Below are 26,293 nucleotides of genomic sequence, written 5' to 3'. Positions count from 1 at the left end.
AAGTAACAACGAACGCGGACACATCAGACCCATGGACACCCGAATGTGGAGTCCCCCAAGGATCCCCCCTTTCACCCACCCTCTTCAACCTGATGATGATACCCTTAGCTAAATTACTAGCTAATCAAAACCTCAACCCCTACATATATGCAGACGATGTCACGATCTATATCCGGTTTAAACATGATCTAGACGAAATCACCAACAAGATCAACCAAAGCCTCCAAATCCTCCAAATCATGCACTCCCGGGCAGATGCATTCCAATTAAAACTGAATGCTGAGAAAACACAATGTCTTGTACTCACCTCACAGCATAATACAAACAACTTCACCACCATAACCACTCCAAACTTTTCTCTTCCTGTCTCAAACAACCTGAAAATTCTTGGAGTCACCATTGATCGATAACTCACACTAGAAACTCACGTGAAGAACACTACGAAAAAGATGTTCCACTCCATGTGGAAACTCAAAAGAGTAAAACCTTTCTTCCCGAGATCCCGAGAGGAATCTTGGGGTGATAGTATCTGAGGATTTGAAGGCGACGAAACAGTGTGACAAGGCGGTGGCTGTATCTAGAAGGTTGTTGGGCTGTATAGAGAGAGGTGTGACCAGCAGAAGAAAGGGAGTGTTGATGCCCCTGTATAAGTCGGTGAGGCCCCATCTGGAGTATTGTGTTCAGTTTTGGAGGCCGTATCTTGCTAAGGATGTAAAAAGAATCGAAGCGGTGCAAAGAAAAGCTACGAGAATGGTATGGGATTTGCGTAACAAGACATATGAGGAGAGACTTGCTGACCTGAACATATATACCCTGGAGGAAAGGAGAAACAGGGGTGATATGATACAGACGCTCAAATATTTGAAAGGTATTAATCCGCAAACGAACCTTTTCTGGAGATACGAAGGTGGTAGAATGAGAGGACATGAAATGAGATTGAAGGGGGGCAGACTCAAGAAAAATGTCAGGAAGTATTTCTTCACGGAGAGAGTGGTGGATGCTTGGAATGCCCTCCCGCGGGAAGTGGTGGAGATGAAAACGGTAACGGAATTCAAACATGCGTGGGATAAACATAAAGGAATCCTGTTCAGAAGGAATGGATCCTCAGGAGCTTAACCGAGATTGGATAGCAGAGCCGGTAGTGGGAGGCGGGGCTGGAGGTTGGGAGGCGGCGATAGTGCGGGGCAGACTTATACGGTCTGTGCCAGAGCCAGTGGTGGGAGGTGGGACTGGAGTTTGGGAGGCAGGGATAGTGCTGGGCAGACTTATACGGTCTGTGCCAGAGCCAGTGGTGGGAGGCGGGGATAGTGCTGGCCAGACTTATACGGTCTGTGCCAGAGCCGGTGGTGGGAGACAGGGATAGTGCTGGGCAGACTTATACAGTCTGTGCCAGAGCCGGTGGTGGGAGGCGAGGATAGTGCTGGGCAGACTTATACAGTCTGTGCCAGAGCCGGTGGTTGGAGGCGGGGATAGTGCTGGGCAGACTTATACGGTCTGTGCCCTGAAGAGCATAGGTACAAATCAAAGTAGGGTATACACAAAATGTAGCACACATGAGTTGTCTTGTTGGGCAGACTGGATGAACCGTGCAGATCTTTTTCTGCCGTCATCTACTATGTTACTATCCAGCTTATAATTGAAAGACAAAAACGCCTATATTGCGACCTAAATCGGGAGATAGGTGTTTATCTCCCAAAAACGAATAACGTGGTATAATCGAAAGCCGAACTTGGACGTTTTCAACTGCACTCCATCGCGGAAGTGTACAAAGTTGACGGGGGCGTGTCGGAGGCGTGGTGAAGGCGGGACTGAGGCGTGGTTATCACCCGAACAGAGATGGGCGCCTTTCGTCGATAATGGAAAAAAAGTATGCGTTTGTAGCTAGAATTTAGGCACTTTTCCTGGACCCTGTTTTTTCACAAATAAGGCCCCAAAAAGTGCCCTAAATGACCAGATTACCCCCAGAGGGAATCGGGGATGACCTCCCCTGACTCCCCCAGTGGTCACTAACCCCCTCCCACCACAAAAAATGATGTTTCACAACTTTTTATTTTCACCCTCAAATGTCATACCCACCTCCCTGGCAGCAGTATGCAGGTCCCTGGAGCAGTTGTTAGGGGGTGCAGTGGACTTCAGGCAGGTGGACCCAGGCCCATCCCCCCCTACCTGTTACAATTGTGCTGCTTAATGCTTAGTCGTCCAACCCCCCCCCAAACCCACTGTACCCACATGTAGGTGCCCCCCCTTCACCCCTTAGGGCTATAGTAATGGTGTAGACTTGTGGGCAGTGGGTTTTGAGGGGGATTTGGGGGGCTCAACACACAAGGGAAGGGTGCTATGCACCTGGGAGCTCTTTTACCTTTTTTTTTGTTTTTGTAAAAGTGCCCCCTAGGGTGCCCGGTTGGTGTCCTGGCATCTGAGGGGGACCAGTGCACTACGACTCCTGGCCCCTCCCACGAACAAATGCCTTGCATTTATTCGTTTTTGAGCTGGGCGCTTTCATTTTCCATTATCACTGAAAAACAAAAACGCCCAGCTCACAAATTGTCGAATAAAACATGGACGTCTATTTTTTTCGAAAATACAGTTCGGTCCACCCCTTCACGGACCCGTTCTCGGAGATAAACGCCCATGGAGATAGACGTTTTCGTTCAATTATGCCCCTCCACGTATCCTGATACAATCAATGGTAATAAGTCACCTGGATTACTGCAATGAAAAGAACAGACCATTAAGAAACTACAAACAGCCCAAAACACCACTGCCAGACTCATATTTGGAAAACCAAAATATGAAAGTGCAAAACCCTTAAGAGAGAAACTCCACTGGCTCCCACTTAAGGAATGGACCACGTTCAAAATCTGCACGATAGTACACAAAATCATCCACGGAGATGCCCCGTCCTACATGCTAAACCTCGTGGACCTGCCTCCCAGAAATGCCAAACGATCATCACGAAAATTTCTTAATCTACACTTCCCCAGTTGTAAAGGTCTAAAATACAAACTTGTTCACGCGACTTCCTCCTTCTATATGAGTACGCAGTTGTGGAACGCACTTCCAGCTAACCTGAAAGCAATCGATGAAATATCCAACTTTCGCAAATCCCTGAAGACGTACCTCTTCAATAAGGCCTACAAAGAGACCCCATAGCTTAACTATACCACATCACCAATCCACTCTAATCCGAATATCATCTTTCTATACCTATTTTATTAATACTTCTTTCCATTCTTAATCTCTCTGCATCAATAATTGTATCTGACATCCTGGTATGGCATAACAGACCTCTGTAAGCCACATTGAGCCTGCAAATAGGTGGGAAAATGTGGGATACAAATGCAATAACTAAATAAATAAATAAACTAAATTGCTCCATTTATTACAAAATGTTTGTACAAGAGAAACAAGATCTCCAAGGTCTTCCTAAGGAGCATCCCTAGCCATACCTTCTCCAAAGGAAATCACACGTGCCAACAAGCCTTCTCAGGAGTTGCCCCTACACATAGAAATGCTTTATCTAGCACATGATTATCTCTGTTTCAGGGAGTAGGTGAAAGCCTGGCTCTACTCCCCAGCTTTTAATGGAAGAAGCAACTAACTAGCTAGTCACATACACATGGACTAACATCAGCTGCACATACTTGCTTACCCATGTACTCTAGCCGAAATTAATTATATGCACGTTTACTGACTGTATGTGCAATTTTTTCTCAAGTTAATCATCCTTATTATTTTCCAACTCTGCAATGTCCCCTTTACTGTCTGTTAAGATGTTTAATGTATTGTGTTGACATTGTAAGTAGCATACTATGCTATAACATTGCCCCATGTAAGCCGCATTGAGCCTGCCATGAGTAGGAAAGCGCGGGGTACAAATGTAACTAAAATAAATAAAATAAATTTGTATGTTTTGCAGTTGTCACTATTTTTTGCCTATGTCCAGGCTATAATTGCTGTACACCACCTATAGTGAATTTCTTCATAAAGGCACGAAATAAGTCCTACTTAATTAAGACTTATAAAAAATAATGCACATTCCTACAAATAGCATGTGCAGTTCAGGATGTTGATGTATCCCCAGTATTTTACAAAAGGGTCTGCCAAACATGGCACAGACAGGAGAAAGTAGAGGTTGGCTGAAAGACGAACCCCCACAGGAGATGTTGCTTAATCACACTTTATTCAGACCTGACACTGGCTGTATCTCGGTGGAACAACCCGCCTGCCTCAGAGGTCACGATCAAACTCTCTATAGGCAAGAGGTGTATAAATTGCCAGTGCAAAATCACTTGTAAATCTCAAGGAAAGCAGACGAAAAGCACAGGTTAGAGGAAGAAGTCTTAAGCAGCCACCATATCATTTGGATAGTTTGCATCTGGATAGTTCCTTTCTGTTTGCTGTGTCTGGCAAACATGGAGCATTTTGTAAAATATGTATGAAGACATGTAGTAGTTCACATGTATTCACCAGCATGTACTGCCAGAGCATCCATTTTAAAAACCTGAGCTTGCAGAAAAGGAATGGCATTACTCGGTAATGTGAAATCCCCACCATGTGCATGTGTTACATATTACAAACCTATGCATGCAAGCAGATCCATCCTCCTCAATAGGGGCTATCACTTAGTGAAATGTTTCTACAAAAAAAACATGTTGAAGATGTTTCATTTCAACTCTTACCTCTTGAAAAATCTCTGTCAGTTTTTCAGAAGGGCCATTTTCATAGTGTAATTCCAGGTTTTCATTGAAACAATGCACTGCCAAACAGCCATTAGGTTTTAAAACTCGACTAGCTTCTTTTAGGAACTTGTCTACATCAAACCAGTGGGCAGCCACGGAAGCTGTCACCAGGTCCACCGACGCATCTTGAAATGGGAGAGCTTCCACAAAGGCGATACTACAGTGGGAGATACTAGATTAATCAAGAAGCTTGTATTTCTAATGAACAGAAAACAAAGATCTGTATACAGGTGAGTGGTGGAAGGCTAAGAAACAAGGAAAGATGGACAGATGATCAAAGGGTGACAAAGCAGTATTATTTTATGGTTTATGTGATATGAAACCCAGATCATTAAGTTCTGTCTGGTGCATGTCAAAATATTTCATCATTTTAACTTCAAAGCTCTTACATTCCCGGCTTGTCTTAAAATTTCCTTCTAATATTCTAACTATAAAGTTATTGATGCAGTGCTGTGGTCTTTCAAAGTGCTTTTCCACAGACAGATCACCCTGGTTAGCATTGAGGTATTTAATGTGGTGTCTGTGTAAGTTGGTTCTTGTCTTTAGCATCTGGTCTGTCTGTTTGCAAGACCAGAGCACTGCATCAATGATTTTTGAGTCAATTTTTAGGCATATGCCCATATGTTCCCCTGTCCATATGCTTCTCTCCTGGTGAAATCCCTTGATGTCACCTTCCTTATGTCTCTCTCATCAGTATGGCTGATTGTCTCTGTCCTATTTGTACAATCTGGTGCTCCTTTCTTTACTTCTTAGTATTTTGTTTTGTAAACCACCTTGACCTGCTTGCCAGATAAGGTGGTATATCAAGTTTTCACAATAAACATAACCGTGTTATATATGGTCTAATAAAGATTTAATTGATCAAAAATGAAATAGAATAGGAACACAGTTTTTTTAAGCTTTACCATAGGGTCATTTACTAACTTATAGGATTCACTATTATCTTGGGTTATCTGTCACAGAGCTCACTGCATTTGTTTTGGGGGAAAAAACAGATAGGAATTCCCCTTGAGTAGAGGTGAAGTCTTATTTCAGGTCCAAGAGGAGGAACTGGATTATTGCTGAGAGGGATCCTGCTAAAAGATAACCTAGAAACTTGAGAGGAAGAAAACTGTGAGAATGACTTCAAGAGACGATCCCAGTGTCTATTCTTATGCATTTATTATGGGCCCGATGTTCAAAAGTATTTAAACCTCACTGAGTTGGCCATTCGCCAATATTCATCGGTACTTAAGTGGATAGTGCCCTCTGAATATTGCCTGTGACTGCCACAGCATATCTGACCCCCACAGAGGCAGAGTAGACCGAGTCACAAGATGAAAGGAGGCAGGATGAGCACAAGAACAGGCCCAACAGGGCAGTCTTGGAGAACAGAAACACCAATCAGCAGAAGAGTGGTCAGTAACAGGCTAAGGTCAGGGCTGGCAGAGCAGGTTTGAAAGTAGAAGGTAGGCAAGAGTCAGATACCAAAGATTAGTATTAGGCATAACACTCAGGAGCTCACAAGTGAGACCTATCTGATGGCGAGGTAGAATGGGAGATCCAGAGTTTAAATATGTTGGAGAACATGAATTCCTAAGAACCAATCATACTACAGTGATTCTTGGTGGGTGAATGAGGGTAACCCATATCATCAGACTGTGACTAAGAGCAGTATAATAGACAGGGAAAAGGCTGCAGCTCACTTAATTTGTGAGGGAAGCTTCCCGGGGGTGGGAGGGGGAGGACTATATGGTCCCAGCCTTTTTCTGTCCTAAGTTCTGAATATTGCCACTATCCAGATCAGATAATTGGCCACTCTGCCCTATCCACCTGTGGGACTGCCCTGACAGTATTAGGAAAGTACCAAGGCAGCCTGTAAACATATTCAGGGGCATTATATATCTAGGTAAATGCCACTAAATAATGACCCATATATTTTTAATTATAATTCTGTAGAGTTGACATTAATTTCCTTTTGAGTGGCTTACTAAGAGGCTCACTTTCAAAGCACTTAGACTTACAAAGTTCCATAGTAACCTATCGAAAATACGCCTCTTAGTGCTTTAAAGCAAAGACTGAAAGATACTAGGAGGCTGGCTGGTCTTTAAGAAGATTTCTCTCCCTACTCCTGGGGACCCAGGTGGAGAACTCTCACTGCACAGAACCATAAAAGCCTTTAGAATTCCCTCTCACATGGGCCGGGGACTCAGGAACTAAATACACAAAATCCTTGCCTCTTAGTCTGCAACTTCCTTCTTTTTTTCACTGCTATGCATATTGATGGTGCCTTGTAGATAACAGTGATAACAGTCACTTAATGATAGCTCTTTAGCACAACATACCAAAAGGATAGTTTTGGCTGCATAGACAACTGTTTGGCACATTGATTTGAGCTTCACTGTTGTCAACACCCACAACTTTCTCAAAATGAGGAGCTAGTGGATAAGTGCTGTTTCTGGTCCACAGCCAACATCCAGTGCTAAATCAAATGGTTCATCTATCTGAGGAAGAAAAGAGAACATACTTTAGGAAACAGGCCACAATTCAGTGTGACTATCAATAAACATATTGGCCAAGATCAAAAATTGGCCTATCAAGTAATGTATTGGCTGCAGTATTACCCTCAGGTTACTTTATTTATTTTTTGTCTATTAGATTGTAAGCTCTTTGAGCAGGGACTGTCTTTCTTCTATGTTTGTGCAGCGCTGCGTATGCCTTGTAGCGCTATAGAAATGCTAAATAGTAGTAGTAGTAGTAGTTAACCAGGCAGGAAAGGCTCCTGAAACCCTGCTGAGCTGGCCAGCCACAAATATTCAGCAGAACCTAACCAGGTAGTGTCACTGAATATCTCTGCTAACTGGCCATTCCCTACCAGGCTAAGTTAGGTGTGCCCAGGAGTGGAGCAGAGCTTCGGTTCAGCCAGCAGTGATAATCAGTCCACTAACCAACTAAGGGGTCCTTTACTAAGCTGCGGCAAAAGGGAACCTGTGCTGGCATCTGTGCATGTTTTGATGTGTGCTGAGGCCCCCTTTTACCACAGTGGGTAAAAGGCTGCCTTTTTTTAAAGAAATGGCCGTGCGCAAGTGAAGCACTTGCACCATGTCTATGTCGGGGTGGGGGGGAGCACTTACCCATTGAGGTGGCAGTAAAGGCTCCCACTCTAACCGAGCGGGTAACCGATTACTGCGGGTAAACACTGACACTACAAAAATAAAAAATATTTTTGTAGAGCTGGAAATGGCACGTGCTGGGGGTGGGAACTACCGCCAGGCTGCTGCAGTAGCCCAGCGGTACTTCCAGTTTAGCGAGCAGAAAGTCTGCATTGGGCTTACCGACCACTTAGTAAAAGACCCCCTCGGTACTGCATAAAGTTAGGACAACAAAAAGGTTGTCCTAACTTTATGCACCAAGATAACTGGTGCATTTCTTTGAAGGTGTGAATAAACATGTGGATAAAGATGAGCCAATTTATTTATTTGTAGCATTGTATCCCACATTTTCCCACCAATTTGCAGGCTCAATGTGGCTTACATTTGCCGTAATGGCGGTTGCCATTTCCGGTTAACATGATTACAGATGGTAATGCGTTAATGTGCATACATTCATGGTACATACAGTGGAACATAATATATATGGAACAGATCATGGTATATATATATATATATATATATATATATGTATATATATATACACCATGTGCATACATACATGGTAAAGAAGAATACATTATTTATTTATTTATGACATTTTATATCCCACAGTATTCCCACCCAAGGGCAGGCTCAATGTGGCGTACAATAGTTAATATGTAAGCAATAGTACAAAACACAAGGTCACAAGAGGGAGAAAAAAATACTGAGGAGGAAAGCAAGAGAGGGGAGGTGATAAATTATCACAGAGAGAGCCGTGGGTTAAAAGGGCATGGCACCTGAAGGGCCCACGGCATATGCTCTGCCAAAAAGGAAGGTCTTGAGTTGCTTCTTAAAGGTCGGGTGATCAGGAGGTGAATTTAACCTCTCGAGGCAGCCCGTTCCACAATTGAGTGCTGAGATAAGGAAAGAAGAACCAATGATGGTCTTATATTTGAGGCCACAAGGAGCCGGGTAGTGGAGATTGAGGTACGAGCGGGCCGACCATCGGGAATTCCTGGGCGGCTAGGTTAATGAGAGTGTCCATATAGGAAAGGGCTTCTCCATAGATGATTTTGTGCACAATGCGCAGATCTTGAACGCGATGCGGTATTGCAAGAAGGTTCCTGAGTAATAAATTGGGTTGTAACATACATTAGGTCATTGGCTATAGAGAGACTCTATTTGGCATAAGGTTTAAAGTGGTAGTGCTTGATCATTAAAGCAAGAGGTTAAGCAGTCAGGCGATAAAAGTTTGGTTTTGTATAGATCAATATAATGGTATTGTTAGTATTTAAGTAATTGATGTAGTGTATCTAGATTTTCAGAAGTCTTTGACAAAGTTCCTCATGAGAGACTCCTGAGAACATTTTAAAAATCATGGGATAAGAGGCAATGTTCTTTTGTGGACTGTGAATTGGTACTGGACAGAAAACAGAGGGTAGATTAAATGGCCATTTTTCTCAATGGAGGAGGGTGAATAGTGGAGTGCCACTATCGGTTAGAACAGGATCGTCGTCCGGTCATCGTTGCCTGCTGCTGTGAGCTGTCCAGTGTCCTCACATTCCCCGTCTCCCGTCCCCACACTGTGCTGCCGGCAGAAGTGCTTGAAACCACGAGAAGGAGAAAGTCATCCAGAGAGCTGCTCTGCCGGAGCCGCAGCGGTCGTTGTGAGCTGTTTTAACAACAGTCTTCTCCTCCTGCTCCTAGCTTCAAGCAGCAATGTGGGGGGCACGCAGGGCCCAGGCCAGGGTCCTCTCAGCGCACGGTCCTCATCGCCCGGTGTGTGATCGATGCAGGGCAGGCTGCACTGCTGTAGCCCAACTGTTCGGCGGTGGCGCTTGGCCTTGGCTGTGTGGAGGCTGATGGATGTGAGCTCTGAGCTGTTTCTTCTTTCTTCTTTAACGGCTGGCTTGGCTGTAGGCGGTAAGGTAAGACGGGTCCAGGGCCATTCCATGCTGTTTTGTGTGCTAAAGCAGTAGCAAAAGATTATTAAAAATAAATGTGTGGTCCTACTGTAAAAAAGTCTAAAGCTATGACAGTTGGCTAAGCATTAGCAGTGCCCTTCAAAGGTGGAGGACAAAGATGTTGTTTTCCTTTTACTTATTTGATAGCTTTTTAATTTATTTGAAAGCTTCCCATATCTAGATTTAAATACCATGAAATAAAAATTGAACATCACTAAATCAGCTTTTAGTGATGTTCAATTTTTATTTCATGATATTTAAATCTAGATGTGGGAAGCTGGTAGAAACAAGCAGTTATCTCTGTATTTTGTGCTCATTTTTCTGCATTGTTCTATACATACAGATGTAGAAATTTCAGTGAGAATATCCTGTTTTCTTGATCTTAACTGTTCATCTGTTCCTGTAATCTGCCTTTGGGAAGCCTAGTGTTATAAAGATGGAATATATTGAAATTTAATGGAAATAGAATTAAACTCTCTTCCATTGGGGCCATAGAATCAATCTGCATTTGATATCTGTTTTTGGTCACTTGGTGGCCCTTTACAACAGCCCCTCCAAATGACACTGATTTAAAATGTAGAACAAATTAGTACTCTAATCGATTGAAACCAATACTTCCTCTGTGTACGTTCTTCTGTTAAGCCTGCAGCTTAGACTCCAGTCCTGCTTAAACTCCAGTCCTGCAGCCTAGACTCCAGTCCTGCTTAAACTCCAGTCCTGCAGCCTCTGCTCATCTGTTCCAGCCTCAGCTTCAGCTCCAGCCTACTGCCTCACCTTTGTTCTACAGCATCACATTGTATTATTCCTCTGCTCCAGCCGGCAGCCCACTGCCTCACCTTTGATTGTGACTGTTACCTAGCCCCTGGGTCTACCTGAATCACTACATATGGCTCCATTTCACATTCTCTTCCTAGGTACTGTCCCTTCCTAATCTACTCCTCCACCCGAAGCCACTGTGCACTACAGTTATACATTGCCCTTTCGTTGATTTTATTCCCTCACCATCTCTCTTGTCCACTTCCTCCCTTCCTGCCTTCAACATTTCATCCCTTCCATTGTACCCTCCCCATTCTATCTGAGTTCATCTCGCCTTCGCTGCCTTCATCGCCACTCCTCTCCTACTCTCCTCCGCACTCTCTTACTCCTTCTTCTCTCCGCTGGAGACATCAATCACAATCCTGGTCCCCCTCACCAACCCTCAACCTATTTGTGCAGGTCGCACCGCGACCTCTCCAATTTCATCTCTATTCCTCCCTCCCCTCCTCTTCTCTGCCCTTCTTATGCGCCCTATGGAATGCCCGCTCCATCTGCAACAAATTTCCTATATCCATGACCCTTTATCTCTCGTAGCCTCCATCTGCTCGCCATAACAGAAACTTGGCTCTGTCCTGAAGACTCTGCTTCAGTCGCTGCCCTCTGCCATGGTGGTTATCTCTTCTCCCATACTCCTCGCCCTACTGGCTGCGGTGGTGGTGTTGGACTATTAGTCTCACCCTCTTCCAAATTTCAATCTCTTCTGCCACCTCAAACTCTCTGCTTTTCTTCCTTTGAAATCCACTCCATCCGCCTATTCTCTCCTTTGCCTCTTCGAATAGCAGTTATTTATTGTCCCCTTGATAAGTCCCTTTCATCCTTTCTCAGCGACTTTGACGCTTGGCTTTCCTTCTTTCATGATCCTTCTTTCCCCTCCCTCATCCTTGGCGACTTTAACATTCATGCTAATGATCCCTCCAACTCTTACGTCTCCCAGTTCTTGCCTTCAATCTCCAACTATGCTCCACTTCCCCTACTCACCAGAATGGTCATTGTCTTGATCTTCTCTTCTCTTATAACTGCTCTCCCTTCAATTCCTTTGCCTCAGATCTTCCCCTCTCTGACCATCATCTAATAACCTTCACACTTAAACTTCCTCCTGCCCAATCCCGTCCAATCTTAACCAATTTATCTAGGAATCTCCAGGCCATTGACCCTACTATCCTATCCTCCTATGTCTTGAACCTCTTCTCTACCACTGCACCATCCAAATCTGTCAATGAACCTGTCTCCTTCTACAATACTATTCTGTCCTCTGCTTTAGACACTTTTGCACCTCTCATACCCCGTCCTATAAGGCGTACCAAACCCCAGCCTTGGCTAACCTCTAAAATCCGCTACCTACGATCCTGTGCCTGCTCTGCCAAACGCCTCTGGCTGAAATCTCGTGCCCTTGCTGACTTCATACACTTCAAGTTCATGCTGACCTCCTTCCAATCTGCTCTTTTACTTGCCAACAAGACTATTACATCCAGCTGACTAATTCTCTCAGCTCAAACCCTCGACTTCTCTTCCGCCACACTGAACTCTCTCCTCAAGGTGCCTCCATCTCCAACTCCCCCTCACTATCTCTCAGGACCCTAGCTGAGTTCTTCCATGACAAGGTTCAGAAGATAAACCTTGAATTCTCAACCAAGCCACCCACATCCCCTTGTCCCTTCCCTTGTCCGTTCCCTTATCCTCCCCAACCCCTCCGTCCTTTTCCTCCTTCCCGAAGTCACTGATGAGGAAACACACCTTCTCTCCTCCTCTAAATGAACTACCTGTTCCTCTGATCTCCATTCCTACCCACCTTCTTAACACCATCTCTCCTACTCTTACCCCTTTTATCTGTCATATCCTCAATCTTTCACTTTCCCACTGCGACCGTTCCTGATGCCTTCAAACATGCTGTGGTCACACCACTACTTAAGAAAGCCCTCACTTGACCTACATGTCCTTCCAACTATCGACCCCATCTCCCTCCTTCCCTTTCCTCTCCAAGATACTTGAACGCGCTGTTCATTGCTGCTGTCTTGACTTTCTTCATCTCATGCCGTTCTTGACCCACTCCAGTCTGGCTTTCGCCCTCTTCATTCAACTGAAACTGCACTTACAAAAGTTTCCAACGACCTGTTACTGGCCAAATCCAAAGGTCTCTATTCTATCCTCATCCTTCTCGATCTATCGCTTTGACACTGTTGATCACAGCCTACTCCTTAATACACTGTCTTCTCTAGGATTCCAGGGCTCTGTTCTTTCCTGGTTCTCCTCCTACCTCTCACTTCGCACCTTTAGTGTACACTCTGGTGGTTCCTCTTCCACTTCTATCCTACTACCAATCGGAGTACCTCAGGGTTCTGTTCTTGGTCCTCTCCTGTTCTCCATTTACACTTCCTCTCTTGGCTCTCTGATATCATCCCATGTCTTTCAATACCATCTCTACGCTGATGACTCCCAGATCTACCTCTCTACCCCCGAAATCTCAACCAGCATCCAGACCAATGTTTCAGCCTGCCTGTCTGATATCGCTGCCTGGATGTCTCAACGTCATCTGAAGCTTATCATGGCCAAGACTGAGCTTCTCATCTTTCCCCCTAAACCCACCTCTCCTCTCCCCCCTTTCTCTATTTCTGTGGATAGCACTCTCATTCTCCCTGTCTCATCAGCTCGTAACCTTGGGGTCATCTTCTACTCCTCTCTCTCCTTCTCTGCTCACATTCAGCAGATTGCCAAAACCTGTCGTTTCTTTCTCTTTAACATCAGCAAAATCCGTCCCTTCATCTCTGAGCACTCTACCAGAACCCTCATCCACACTCTTATTACCTCTCACCTAGACTATTGCAACCTGCTTCTCACTTAGCCATCTCTCTCCTCTTCAATCAGTCCAAAACTCTGCTGCACGACTCATTTTCCGCCAAAATCGCTATGCTCACATTAGCCCTCTCCTGAAGTCACTTCACTGGCTCTCTATCCATTTCCGCATTCAATTCAAACTTCTCTTACTGACCTATAAGTGTATTCACTCTGCTGCTCCCAAGTACCTCTCCACTCTTGTCTCTCCCTACACCCCCCCTCGAGCACTCCGTTCTGTTGACAAATCTCTCTTACCTGTCCCCTTCTCCTCTACTGCTAATTCCAGACTCCGTTCCTTTTATCTTGCTGCACCTCACGCCTGGAATAGACTTCCCGAGCATGTACGTCTAGCCCCATCTTTGGCCGTTTTCAAGTCCAAGCTAAAAGCCCACCTCTTTGACGCTGCTTTTGACTCCTAACCACTGCTCACTTGCCCTGTGCCTTTTCTCCCCTCCTCTTTAATTCCCTTACCTCTAGTTGTTTTGTTACCTGTCTTATTTAGATTGTGAGCTCTTTGAGAATGGACTGTCTTTTTGGGTATGGTGTACAGCGCTGCGTATGCCTTGTAGCGCTATAGAAGTGATAAGTAGTAGTAGTAGTACATCCATATGCTGCACAAGCCAACATGAAAATAAGTGAGATTAAATAAAAATGCTACCAACAATAAAGAATGACAACAAGGATGTGGCAGCTCATAGGTTTGCTTGCTTTGTTTTGAATGTACTAGATGATGGCTGCGCGGGGAAGGGGGAAACATAGACTAACTTAATTGGCTTCAACTTTTTGATGTCATCATCCCGTCTCCTCTTTTCTTCAACCTTCTTGATGTCAGACTTGATGGGCTTGGAAGGAGGCAAGGGAAACAAGGAGGAGATACCAGACCTTTGGAGGGGGGACAAGGGGAGGAATGAGGAGATGCTGGATCTGGGCAGAGGGAAGGAACAGAAGATTGATGGGAATGGGAGAGGTTGGGGCAGAGGGAAGGAGCGGGAGATGGATGGGACTGGGAGGGGTGGTGAGCAGAGGGAAGAAGCAGTAGATGGATGGGACAGAGAGGTGGGGCAGAGGGAAGGAGCAGGAGATGGATGTAACTGGGGAGTGGGAGAGGGGAAGAAGCAGGATATGAAAATAGGGATATGAGAAGAATGGCAAGAAAAGGGGATGATGTGGGGAAAGGTTGAGAAATAATGTGAATGACCTGAAAGACTGGAAAGAGGATAAGAGGCATTAAAAAGGGATTGGGGTACTGGTGAGGGGTATAGGAGAAGGGGATGAATTTCTGAAGTGAGTTGAGTTAGGGTAGAAAGGGGTTAAAAAGATGGTGAAAGAGAAGCTATTGGGCATGGGTATAGGGTAACAGACAGAAGAGTGATCTTGGAGGCAAGGGAGGGAAGGAGACATGGATGGAGCTGTGACCGATAGGGTGGTGAGATGCAGTGGAGGGTAGATGATGGCAAAGAGAGTGAGTACAGAGGATGGGAATTGGGGACTAATGAAGGAGTGCTGTAAAGGGAATGAGAGGGAGATGGTCAAAGCCAGTAGGTAGATGGATACTAAGGACTAAAAGTGGGGAAAAAATTCATAAAATGAAAGATCAGTGTCAGACAGATGCAGAGAAGGACAGGAAGAAGACCAGAGAAGAGCAAAGAAATGGAAAAGCCAACCTGGAAAAGAATTTAGGAGAAGACTGACACATGAAAAGTGGAAACGAGACTGGGACCAGCCCAACTAGAAAAATAGAATGCTCAGACAACAAAGGTAGAAAACAAAACATTCTTTTTATTTAATGCTTTTTAAAACATAGTAGTAACATAGTAGATGACGGCAGAAAAAGACCTGCACGGTCCATCTAGTCTGCCCAACAATTTAAACTCATATGTACTACTTTATGTGTATACCTGACCTTGATTTGTTTCTGCCATTTTCAGGGCACAGACCGTAGAAGTCTGCCCAGAACAAGGCTCACCTCCCAACCACCAGCCCCTCCTCCCCCCCACCGGCTCTGCCACCCAATCTCGGCTAAGCTTCTGAGGATCCCTTCCTTCCGAACAGGATTCCTGTATGTTTATCCCACGCATTTTTGAATTCCATTACCGTTTTCATCTCCACCACCTCCCACGGGAGGGCATTCCAAGCATCCACCACTCTCTCCGTGAAAAAATACTTCCTGACATTTTTCTTGAGTCTGCCCCCCTTCAATCTCATTTCATATCCTCTCATTTTACCGCCTTCCCATCTCCGGAAAAGGTTCATTTGCGGATTTATACCTTTCAAATATTTGAACGTTTGTATCATATCACCCCTGTTTCTCCTCTCCTCCAGGGTATACATGTTCAGGTGCGCAAGTCTCTCCTCATACGTCTTGTAACGCAAATACCATAACATTTTCATAGTTTTTCTTTGCACCGCTTCAATTCTTTTTACATCCTTAGCAAGATACAGCCTCCAAAACTGAACACAATACTCCAGGTGTGGCCTCACCAACAACTTGTACAGGGGCATCAACACCTCTTTTCTTCTGCTGGTCACACCTCTCTCTATACATCCTAGCAACCTTCTAGCTACGGCCACCGCCTTGTCACACTGTTTCGTCGCCTTCAGATCCTCAGCTACTATCACCCCAAGATCCCTCTCCCCGTCCGTGCATATCAGACTCTCCCCGCTTAACACATATGTCTCCCATGGATTTCTACATCCTAAGATGTGCCTGCTTTGTGAAATGTACATTTTTTTCGTATTGTATTTTGCAGAGTACAGGAGAAAATACATTTCTGTTTCTCTTTTACCAGTATTTGCACTGCTTACAGAGTCTGGCTTTCTTGAAGAGATCTAAATTTCATTTTTCTGGTCATGTTTTTTGTGGTTCCCTATTTTGTATCACATGAGGGTCTGTCCGTGTTCTGCATATGTGACTCAGGTGACAGATACTGCTAGCATGTAGTGTTTTGTGTAGGAATGTGTTACAGTCCAGCTTGTTCCATTTTCCAGTAGCAGGTATATTGGTGCTCAATGGAGACTTACACTGTTGCTGTGTGAGAGCTTTGCACGTCATTTCAATCGGAGGAATATATCACAAAACGTTTGGAAAGCATCAGCCTTTTGAAATTAGTCTGTTGAAGCCTCCTTTGTCATTGGTGTGACCCCTGACGCAGGTGCGGTAGCACCGAAACACGGCCCATGTAGATGGAAATGTAGATGGAAAGTGATGACCACAAATGCTCGCAGTCTAAGCAATAAAGTTCATGACCTTCATGCCCTAATCTTGGAGGCAGACTTGGACATAGTTGCAGTCACAGAGACATGGCTCAATGGTTCCCATGAATGGGATGCAAACATACCAGGCTATAATCTTTTTAGGAAGGATAGAGAGGGGGCGTTAAAGGTGGAGGAGATAGCTCTGTATGTGAGAAATGATATCACAGTGACTGAAATGACAGGGAACTGGGGAAAGGAAGAAGCGATATGGATCACCTTAAAAAGAGAGGATAGAACCTCTGTCCATGTGGGTGGTGTCTACAGACCTCCGACACAATTGGAGGACCTAGATAAAGATCTGATCGCTGATATTCAAAAGTTGGGGAAGAAAAGAGAGGTGCTGTTGTTGGGAGATTTCAATCTGCCGGATGTAGATTGGACGGTTCCGTCTGCGGAATCGGAAAGAAGTAGAGAGATCGTGGATGCTTTTCAAAGTGCTTTGCTCAGACAAATGGTGTCAGAACCCACGAGGGAGGGAGTGACGCTAGATCTGGTACTCACAAATGGGGATAATGTGTCAAATGTCCGAGTGGGTGCCCACCTGGGCAGCAGTGACCATCAACGGTTTGGTTTGATATGACGGCTGAAGAGGAGGGTGGCCACTCAAAACTCAAAGTCCTGGATTCAAACATGCTGACTTTAGTAAAATGGGGGAATACCTGAGGAAGGAGCTGATGGGATGGGAGGAAATACAAGAAGTGGAAGGACAGTGGTCCAGGCTGAAAGAAGCTATAAATAGGGCCACGAACCTTTATGTAAGGAAAGTAATAAAGCAAGAGAAAAAGGAAACCGATATGGTTCTCCAAGCAAGTGGCTGAGAAAATAAAGGCTAAAGAGTTGGCATTCCAGAAATACAAAAAAACTCAAGAAAAGGGAACACGAGGAGGAATACCCGGATGAAACTGAAAGAAACCAAGAGAGAGATATGTCTGGCGAAAAGCGCAATCAGAAGAACAAATGGCTAGAAATGTAAGGAGGGGCTGCAAAATTTTCTTCAGGTATATTAGTGAAAGGAGAATGACTAAAAAGGGATTGTGAGACTAAAGATACTGCGAACCGCTATGTGGATAATGATGAGAAAAAGCAAATTTGCTAAATAGATACTTCTGTTCTGTTTTCACAGAAGAAAATCCTGGAGAAGGACCGCGATGGACTGCAAAAAGTACAAATGAGATTGAAGTGGATAGAGCACCGTTCACGGAAGAGAGTGGTGTATGAACAACTTGAAAAGCTAAAGGTGGACAAAGCCATGGAACCGGATGGATCCACCCTAGGATTATTGAGGGAGCTCAGAGAGGTTCTGACGGGTCCTCTTAAAGATTTGTTAATAAATCCTTGGAGACGGGAGAGTTCCGAGGGATTGGAGATCGGCGGATGTGGTCCCCTCTTCACAAAAGTGGTGATAGGGAAGAAGCTGGAAACTACAGGCCGGTAAGCCTCACTTCGGTTATTGGAAAAGTAATGGAAGCGATGCTGAAGGAAAGGATAGTGAATTTCCTGGAAGCCAATAAGTTGCAAGATCCGAGACAACATGGATTTACCAAAGGGAAATCGTACCAAATGAACCTCATTGAGTTCTTTGATTGGGTGACAGGAGAATTGAATCAGGGACGAGCTATGGACGTAATCTACTTAGATTTCAGCAAAGCTTTTGACACGGTTCCCCACAGGAGGCTCTTAAATAAACTGGATGGGCTGAAGATAGGACCCGAAGTGGTGAACTGGATTAGGAACTGGTTGACGGACAGTCGCCAGAGGGTGGTGGTGAATGGAATTCGCATCGGAGGAGCGAAAGGTAAGTAGTGGAGTGCCTCAAGGATCGGTGCTGGGGCCGATTCTGTTCAATATATTTGTGAGTGACATTGCCGAAGGGTTAGAAGGTAAAGTTTGCCTATTTGCGGATGATACTAAGATCTGTAACAGAGTGGACACCCCGGACGGAGTGGAAAACATGAAAAAGGACCTACGGAAGCTAGAAGAATGGTAAAAAGGTTTGGCAATTAATATTCAATGCAAAGAAATGCAAAGTGATGCACTTAGGAAGTAGAAATCCACGGGAGACATATGTGTTAGGTGGGGAGAGTCTGATAAGTACGGGCGGAGAGAGAGATCTTGGGGTGATAGTATCTGAGGATTTGAAGGCGTCGAAACAGTGTGACAAGGCGGTGGCCGTAGCTAGAAGGTGTTTAGGCTGTATAAAGAGAGGTGTTGACCAGCAGAAGAAAGGGGGTGTTGATGCCCCTGTATAAGTCGTTGGTGAGGCCCCACCTGGAGTATTGTGTTCAGTTTTGGAGGCTGTATCTTGTTAAGGATGTAAAAGAATTGAAGCGGTGCAAAGAAAAGCTACGAGAATGGTATGGGATTTGCGTTACAAGACGTATGAGGAGAGACTTGCTGAACTAAACATGTATACTCTGGAGGAAAGGAGAAACAGGGGTGATATGATACAGACGTTCAAATATTTGAAAGGTATTAATTCCGCAAACGAACCTTTTCCGGAGATGGGAAGGTGTAGAACGAGAGGACATGAAATGAGATTGAAGGGGGACAGACTCAAGAAAAATGTCAGGCAGTATTTTTTCACGGAGAGAGTAGTTGGATGCTTGGAATGCCCTCCCGCGGGAGGTGGTGGAAATGAAACGGTAACGGAATTCAAACATGTGTGGGATAAGCATAATGGAATCCTGTGCCGAAGGAATGGATCCTCAGGAGCTTAGTCAAGATCGGGAGGTGGGGCTGGTGGTTGGGAGGCGGGGATAGGGCTGGGCAGACTTATACGGTCTGTGCCAGAGCCGGTGGTGGGAAGCGGGACTGGTGGTTGGGAGGCGGGGATAGTGCTGGACAGACTTGTACGGTCTGTGCCAGAGCCGGTGGTTGGGAGGCAGGGCTGGTGGTTGGGAGGTGAGGATAGTGCTGGGCAGACTTATACGGTCTGTGCCTGTGCCAGAGCCGGTGGTTGGGAGGTGGGGCTGGTGGTTGGGAGGCAGGGATAGTGCTGGGCAGACTTATACGGTCTGTGCCCTGAAGAGCACAGGTACAAATCAAAGTAGGGTATACATAAAAAGCAGCAAATATGAGTTATCTTGTTGGGCAGACTGGATGGACCGTGCAGGTCTTTTTCTGCCGTCATCTACTATGTTACTATGTGTCGGGTCTTTCTTCAATCAAAGTTCACTATTAAAGGATTTTTTAATGAAAGAACTGTGTTCCCTTTTGTTTTTAAAGGCCCTTTGTGCTGGTTTTTTTTTTTTTTTTGCTTGGTCTTTTTCTGTACTTAGTTCCCTCTCTTTGTTACACTATTTGGGTTTCTGCTAGGTAAATGTGACCTGGATTGGCTATTATTGGAAGCAATATACTGGGCTAGATAGAACATTGGTTTGACCCAGTATGGCTATTCTAATATTCTTATGGGCACTGTTCTCAATATTGTATGGTGTCTGGTTAACTTCCAGGTAAATGCACATATCCGGATTTTCAATGCCAGGGGTCACGAATACTCTGGTATTGAATATCCAGGATTTGTTCAACCCACAGCTGAATATTGACCAGTAAGATTATAAAGAACAACAGTTGATCGGGAAAATCTGGCTTTTGCCTCTTTTCTGCCACCAAAAGACAAACAGAGAGCATAAGCCTATGGTCTGAAGTCTCTCCTGGTAAGTTTAGTCTTAGAAGAAATAGTTGGGGGGGGAGGGGGTTGTAGACATTTCTTTCCTTTGTAACCCAAAATAAAAGTAGAGGGAGTTGCTGGAATCCTATAACAAACAGAGAAAGTTTTGGTTTCAGTTTATTTTTGATTAAGTTACCATTGCATTCATTTTTGGATCCCAATAATCTTCATTTCATTCATTTTATTTGGTTGCATAAAATCAATGAAGAACATAATTTTGGATTCTCACAGTAAGGTTCCCTATCCATTTTTAATGAAACTCACTTAAACAAGTGCGGATCCGCAACAAGTGCGGATCCGCAGCCTTCAGGCATGTGCTGTCCGACTCTGCCAGTTCCCTGCTTCCCAATGATGTCAACTTCCCCGTTCCAAGGCAGAGGACTGGCACAGCTGACAGCCTGAAGGCTGCGGCCCCATGCTTGTTTTTGTTGTTTTTGCTACAGCTGCTACTGCTCATTGGGAGAGGTAGCAGTGACTGCAGAAGCACCACCATACGAATAGCACAGGGAAACATATCATTGCCTCGACCCAATACTGGGGAACTAGTAACGTTCTGGTTAGTCACAAGAGAGACACTGGGAGGGACTTGGTCCCTATACTTCCTCCGAAAGAGGGGAAATAGAATCGTTGAACCATTTAAACTTATCAGGATAGAAAACTCATCCTCCTGGTGCACAGGTGCCATAACACCAATATTTTCTTGGAGCACAGGTACAACACCACCATCAGTTCTCCCTGGCTTACCACCATTATTTCTCCCTGACACACCATAGTAGATGCCCTTTGATTATCAGAAGACACACCAGTTGCCCACCCACCGGATTGATCATGACAAGGCCGATAGAGACAGAGAAATGAATTGTAGCTATGTTATTGGAATAGACGCCACTAATACAGACCCTATGGCCCGCTTTAGGATCCTGACCATTGAACCCTCAAAGGCTAAACCTACAACCAGCCCCTTAATACCTGGAGTAGATTGTAAGAACCCCTTGGTGCCTAAAAGCCTCTGAAGAAACTAAAGTCCCAATTAAAATTCTAAATATCACTGTTCTCAGCGAAACTTTTGCCTATAGAGATAGGCTACAGTGATACAAATCTGTGGTTAGACTGGGTACGATATACTACTAATAGTCTGAATGTCACTGATTGCTATGTATGTGCTTTTGCTCACCCATAACCATTAGTTGTACCTTTTCCCTTACATTTTCTTAATGATTATAATGGAGCTGTATGCATGTTAAAATTACTCCAAGGTACCAAAACTAATGATCAATCCTGTCTATCCCTCAGTTTTTTGTTTCCAGAGACACCCAAAGGCAGCCAGAAGGTACCCCCAAGATTCAAGCCACCTATACCAGGAACCAAATTCCAAACCTGCATCTGCAGAAAAAGGGTTACCAATCCCTATTGGGTGGGAAATCTATCATAATGCAACATCACCATCACATCTAGTGGCAATCTGGATTTTTCTGATTTCACATGCTCTCGAGCAGACATGTGGTGGTATTGCGGGAATAGAACCCTATATCTGGCCCTACCCCATAAATGGCAACGACAGTGTGCCCTAGTCCAATTGATAATCCCTATCGCTATTGCACCACAGCATGTAGACAGGCCCTCCCCCAGCCGTGAAAAGATCAAGAAAAAGAGGGAAATTCCCAGGTCCTTTGATGAAGCAGTTTACCTGGACGCTATAGGTGTGCCAGGGGGGGGGGGTGCCTGATGAGTATAAGGCCCGCAACCAAATTGCTGCAGGATTTGAGTCTATTTCTGGTGGGTGACAATTAATAAAAATGTTGACTGGATTAATTATATTTATTATAACCGCAATGCTGAAGCTGGACTCTGATGACATAAGACTGTAACATTAGTGATGAATATGAAAACATGACATGAATGCTGTTGTGTAAGACTGCTTTTAGGATAATATCAGGCTTATTTTCGAAAGTGATCGCCGGGCATCTTCCGACATAAATCGGGAGATGGCCAGCGATCTCTCAAAAGTGGCCAAATCCATATAATCGAAAGCTGCTTTTTTGACAACATCGCCGCTTTCCCGTCACCAAGCTGGCGAAAGTTCAAGGGGGCGTGTCGGCAGTGTAGTGAAGACAGGATATGGGCGGGCATGAGCGTGGCTACCAGATGGCCGGCTTTTGCGGATAATGGGAAAAAAAGCGGCATTAATCAGTATTTCGCTGGGTTTACTTGGTCTTTTATTTTCACGACGCTCTGGCCCCCCCTACTGCCCGAGTCCAGATACGCCCCTGCTTCAAACCCTCCCAAAACCCACTGTACCCACATGTAGGTGCCCCCCTTCACCCATAAGGACAATGGTAGTGGTGTAGAGTTGTGGGTAGTGGGTTTTGGGGGGGGGGGGATTTGGGGGGCTCAGCACCCAAGGTAAGGGAGCTATGCACCTGGGAGGTATTTGTATATTTTTTAAAATTTTTAGAAGTGCCCCCTAGGGTGCCTGGTTGCTGTCCTGGTATGTCAGGGGGACCAGTGCACTACAAATGCTGGCGCTTCCCACGACCAAATGCCTTGGATGTTGCCGGGTTTGAGATCGCCGGCATTTTTTTCCATTATCGCTGAAAAACAAAACCGGCCATCTCAAACCCAGCGAACTCTGGCATTTGGCCAGGCTAAACCGTATTATCGAAAAAAAAGATGGCCGGCCATCTTTTTCAATAATACGGTTCCGGCCAGCTGTTGCGCCGTGCCAAAATAGATCACCGGCGACGTTCGATTATGCTCCTCTGTGTAACCCATTGAACAATATGTAAGCCGTTGCTGAAATACCTTGCCAAAATATATAACTGAAGGCCTACAGGACAAGCTTTTGTCCTGCATGAAAAGTTCCATACCAATACATAATTTCTTTTATTATACGACATATTACTTTTAGGTTCAGTTTATTATAAGATATTAATTTTAAGCTTATTATAAGACATATTATTTTTAGGTTTATTATGTTTTACTGGTTTCATGCTTCAATCTTGCTACATAGGTGCAATTAAGTTTATAGGGTACTGCCAGCGGTAGTTCTACCCTAAGCGTGCGCCATTTCTGGGGGAAAAAGAAAACCCCTGGAAAATGGCTTACATGGCTGTAACCTGGCGGTAATCTGGCATCGCCACACGCAGCCCAGTTACCACCGGGTTACCGTGGGAGCCCTTATCGGCACCTCAATGGGTTGCGGTAAGGGCTCCGTGCCGCATGGCCACGCAGTAAGAGTTCTCTTACCACATGGCCATATATGTCTGGGGGTCTTTTACCCACTGTGGTAAAAAGGGCCCCCCCCCCCTAGCACAGGGCCCTTTTTACTGCAGCTTGGTAAAAGGACCGCTTACTAAGCTGTGTTAGGTGCTAACACGCCTAATGCAACTTAAAATGGCGTACTGTGGAATGCACTCAGGTACCCTGCAGTGAGTGTCAAAGGTGTGCATGCTAACTGCATGCTAAAAATATTGTTGTTTTTAAGGGGCATGTCTGGGGGCAGAGAATGAGCATTCCTACACTACATATATTACCGTATGTTAACGCTAGCACAGGAATAGTGCATAAGCCCTTACAGCCTGCAAAATGGGTGGTGGTAAATGAACACATATTAATTTTCTTTTTAATGGTCACACACTAATGACAACATTAGTGCATGGCCTTTAATACAAAAAAGAAAAAGGTCATTTTATATCTCTGGTAAAAATGGCCTTAGTGCATGGAAAAAACCTGTGCAAGGGTGTACTAAGGGCCCTGTTTACAAAGGCGCACTAGCGTTGTTAGCGTGCTCTAGAGTTAACATGTGCTATAAATGCTAGAGAAACCCATAGGAATATATGGGTGTCTTTGGCATTTAGTGTATGCTAAAAATGCTAGTGCGCTCTTAGCACAGCTTAGTAAGCAGAGCCCTAAGTCCACGTTTTAGCACAGCTTAGTAACAGAACCCCAAGTTTGGACCGTAAATTCTTTAAATATTGGATCTTTTGTAGCGGGGATAAAATGAAAAATAAAGTTGCTTGATTGAATTCATTAATAAAACTGAAATGTTCTTGGATAAATATTTAATAAGCCTGGACCATCTTCCCAGACATCATCTTCAACGTCAACATTAACAGAAGAAGTGGAATCCCGGGATGATTTATTACATGGTCCAATGAAACCTGCAAACTTGAAATGCAAATTATCAAAGATGGTAACTGTAAGTAGTGATCCTATATCCTGGGTAATAAATTATCTGGTCAATATTAAGCCTGTGGCAGTCAGTATTGCTTAAAACTCTGGTTGCTCTGTGCTGATTTAGACCCCACATATTCAATGCTGGGTCATATCTGGCTATCAGCACTGACTATCTGGTAGAGAATGACACTGGGACAAAGTTTGTCTCGTCCCCACCCCGGCCCCACCAGCCCTGTCTCCGTGCCCGCCAGCCCTGTCACCATCCTCGCCTCGTCCCCACAGGTTCTGTCCCCATCCCCACCCCATTTCATTGGTTCTGTTCTCATCTGCAGAAGCCTCGAACAATTATAATTTTATATTTAAATCTTTTTATTAAAGTATAAAAAGGAACAATATGCTGTGCAACTATTGTGTATAAATTACAAATAGAAAACAATAATATCAGTGAGCAGCTATAATAACCCTCCTCACCACCACCCTCTACCCTTCCAGCCCCAACAATAGCAGATTTCTATTACCCCAAGGAATCCTAATCCACCCTGTTAAAATGTCCAGGGGTACAAAATACAAACCATTCTGTATGCCCTAGAGGGAAGAAATATGCCCTGTGAAGCACTGTTATGATTTTTTAATCTGTGCGTGAATAAGAAGTCATCAACAATCTCAGGATTCAGTCTAGCTCTCGTGTCTTCCACAGTCCCTCCTGCAATAAAAGATGTCTTCTTAGAAGATGTGCTGGTAGCAGGATGTACAGGATCCCCCATGCCAATTTTGTTAGTTGTGGCCAGCATGTTTGCTTGTTTTTCCAAAAAATCAAAATATCACTCAAACATAAATAACAGTCCAGTTCATTAAGAGGCTTCAAAGTAGAAAATGACAAGGGAACAAAGTTTGTCCCTGTCCTCGTGGGCTCTGTCCCTGTCCCAGGTTAGTTAGGACTGTCATTTATGCAGTGCTCCTTGCTCAGGGGTCCTTTTACCTAGCTGTGGTAAAAAAGGCTGTGCTGTAAAAGGCTCCTAAAAAAGATATGGCCATGCGGTAAGTACTCCTGCGGTAACCAAGTGGTAACCAACCAGTGTGCAGCACTGCCTAATTAATGCCAGCTTAGTGCCATGCTAGAAATTATGGAATTATTTTCCATGGTGCCGGAAATGGCGCATGCTCAAAGTGGAACTACCTCCGGCAGCCGCGTTGGGCCGGCGGTAGTTCTGGGTTAACGTGCGGCAACCCTTTAGTAAAAGGGCCCCTCAGATACTTATCTAGGCAGTGGTACTGAATATCTGTGGTGCCTGGATAACTTCTAGCTCTGTACCCAGAATACCCCAGCATTAACTGGATAGTGACACTATGGTCAGACATGATGTTCAGCAGCACTACCCAGTTATGTACTGCTATCATTTGGGGATCTGGTCAGTGAGAGTTAACTGAGTAGAACCCACTCCTACCCAGTTAATCTTATGTTTATTTAAAATTTGCTATACCGCTTAAGTAGACCACAGCAGTTTGACAATTCAATACAATAAAACACATCAAACAGTAATAAAATAAATTAATTAAGAACTCCATAGAGTGATAGGAAAGACCTATATACATCGATACAGTCTTTAGAACCAGCAGGACTACATTTATTTATTTATTTATTTGTTTGTTTGTATCCCACATTTCCCCACCTATTTGCAGGCTCAATGTGGCTTACATTTTTCAGTAATGGTGATCACCAATTCT

General features: G+C 44.6%; 1 protein-coding gene across 1 annotated transcript in view; it reads right to left on the bottom strand.

The window, feature by feature from the left end:
* Positions 1–26,293, bottom strand: part of LOC115464618 (putative methyltransferase DDB_G0268948) — a 145,557-nt gene that overhangs the window by 48,598 nt on the left and 70,666 nt on the right. The window contains 4 exon segments of the mRNA XM_030194980.1: positions 4,683–4,899; positions 7,067–7,106; positions 7,109–7,180; positions 7,183–7,225. Coding sequence (XP_030050840.1) covers positions 4,683–4,899; positions 7,067–7,106; positions 7,109–7,180; positions 7,183–7,225 — 372 coding nt within the window.

This window comes from Microcaecilia unicolor, chromosome 3 (assembly GCF_901765095.1).
Source record: "Microcaecilia unicolor chromosome 3, aMicUni1.1, whole genome shotgun sequence".
In the NCBI taxonomy this organism is placed as follows: Eukaryota; Metazoa; Chordata; class Amphibia; order Gymnophiona; family Siphonopidae; genus Microcaecilia; species Microcaecilia unicolor.
Note: the sequence above shows the minus strand (reverse complement) of the source record. Positions and strands in the feature narration are given on the sequence as shown.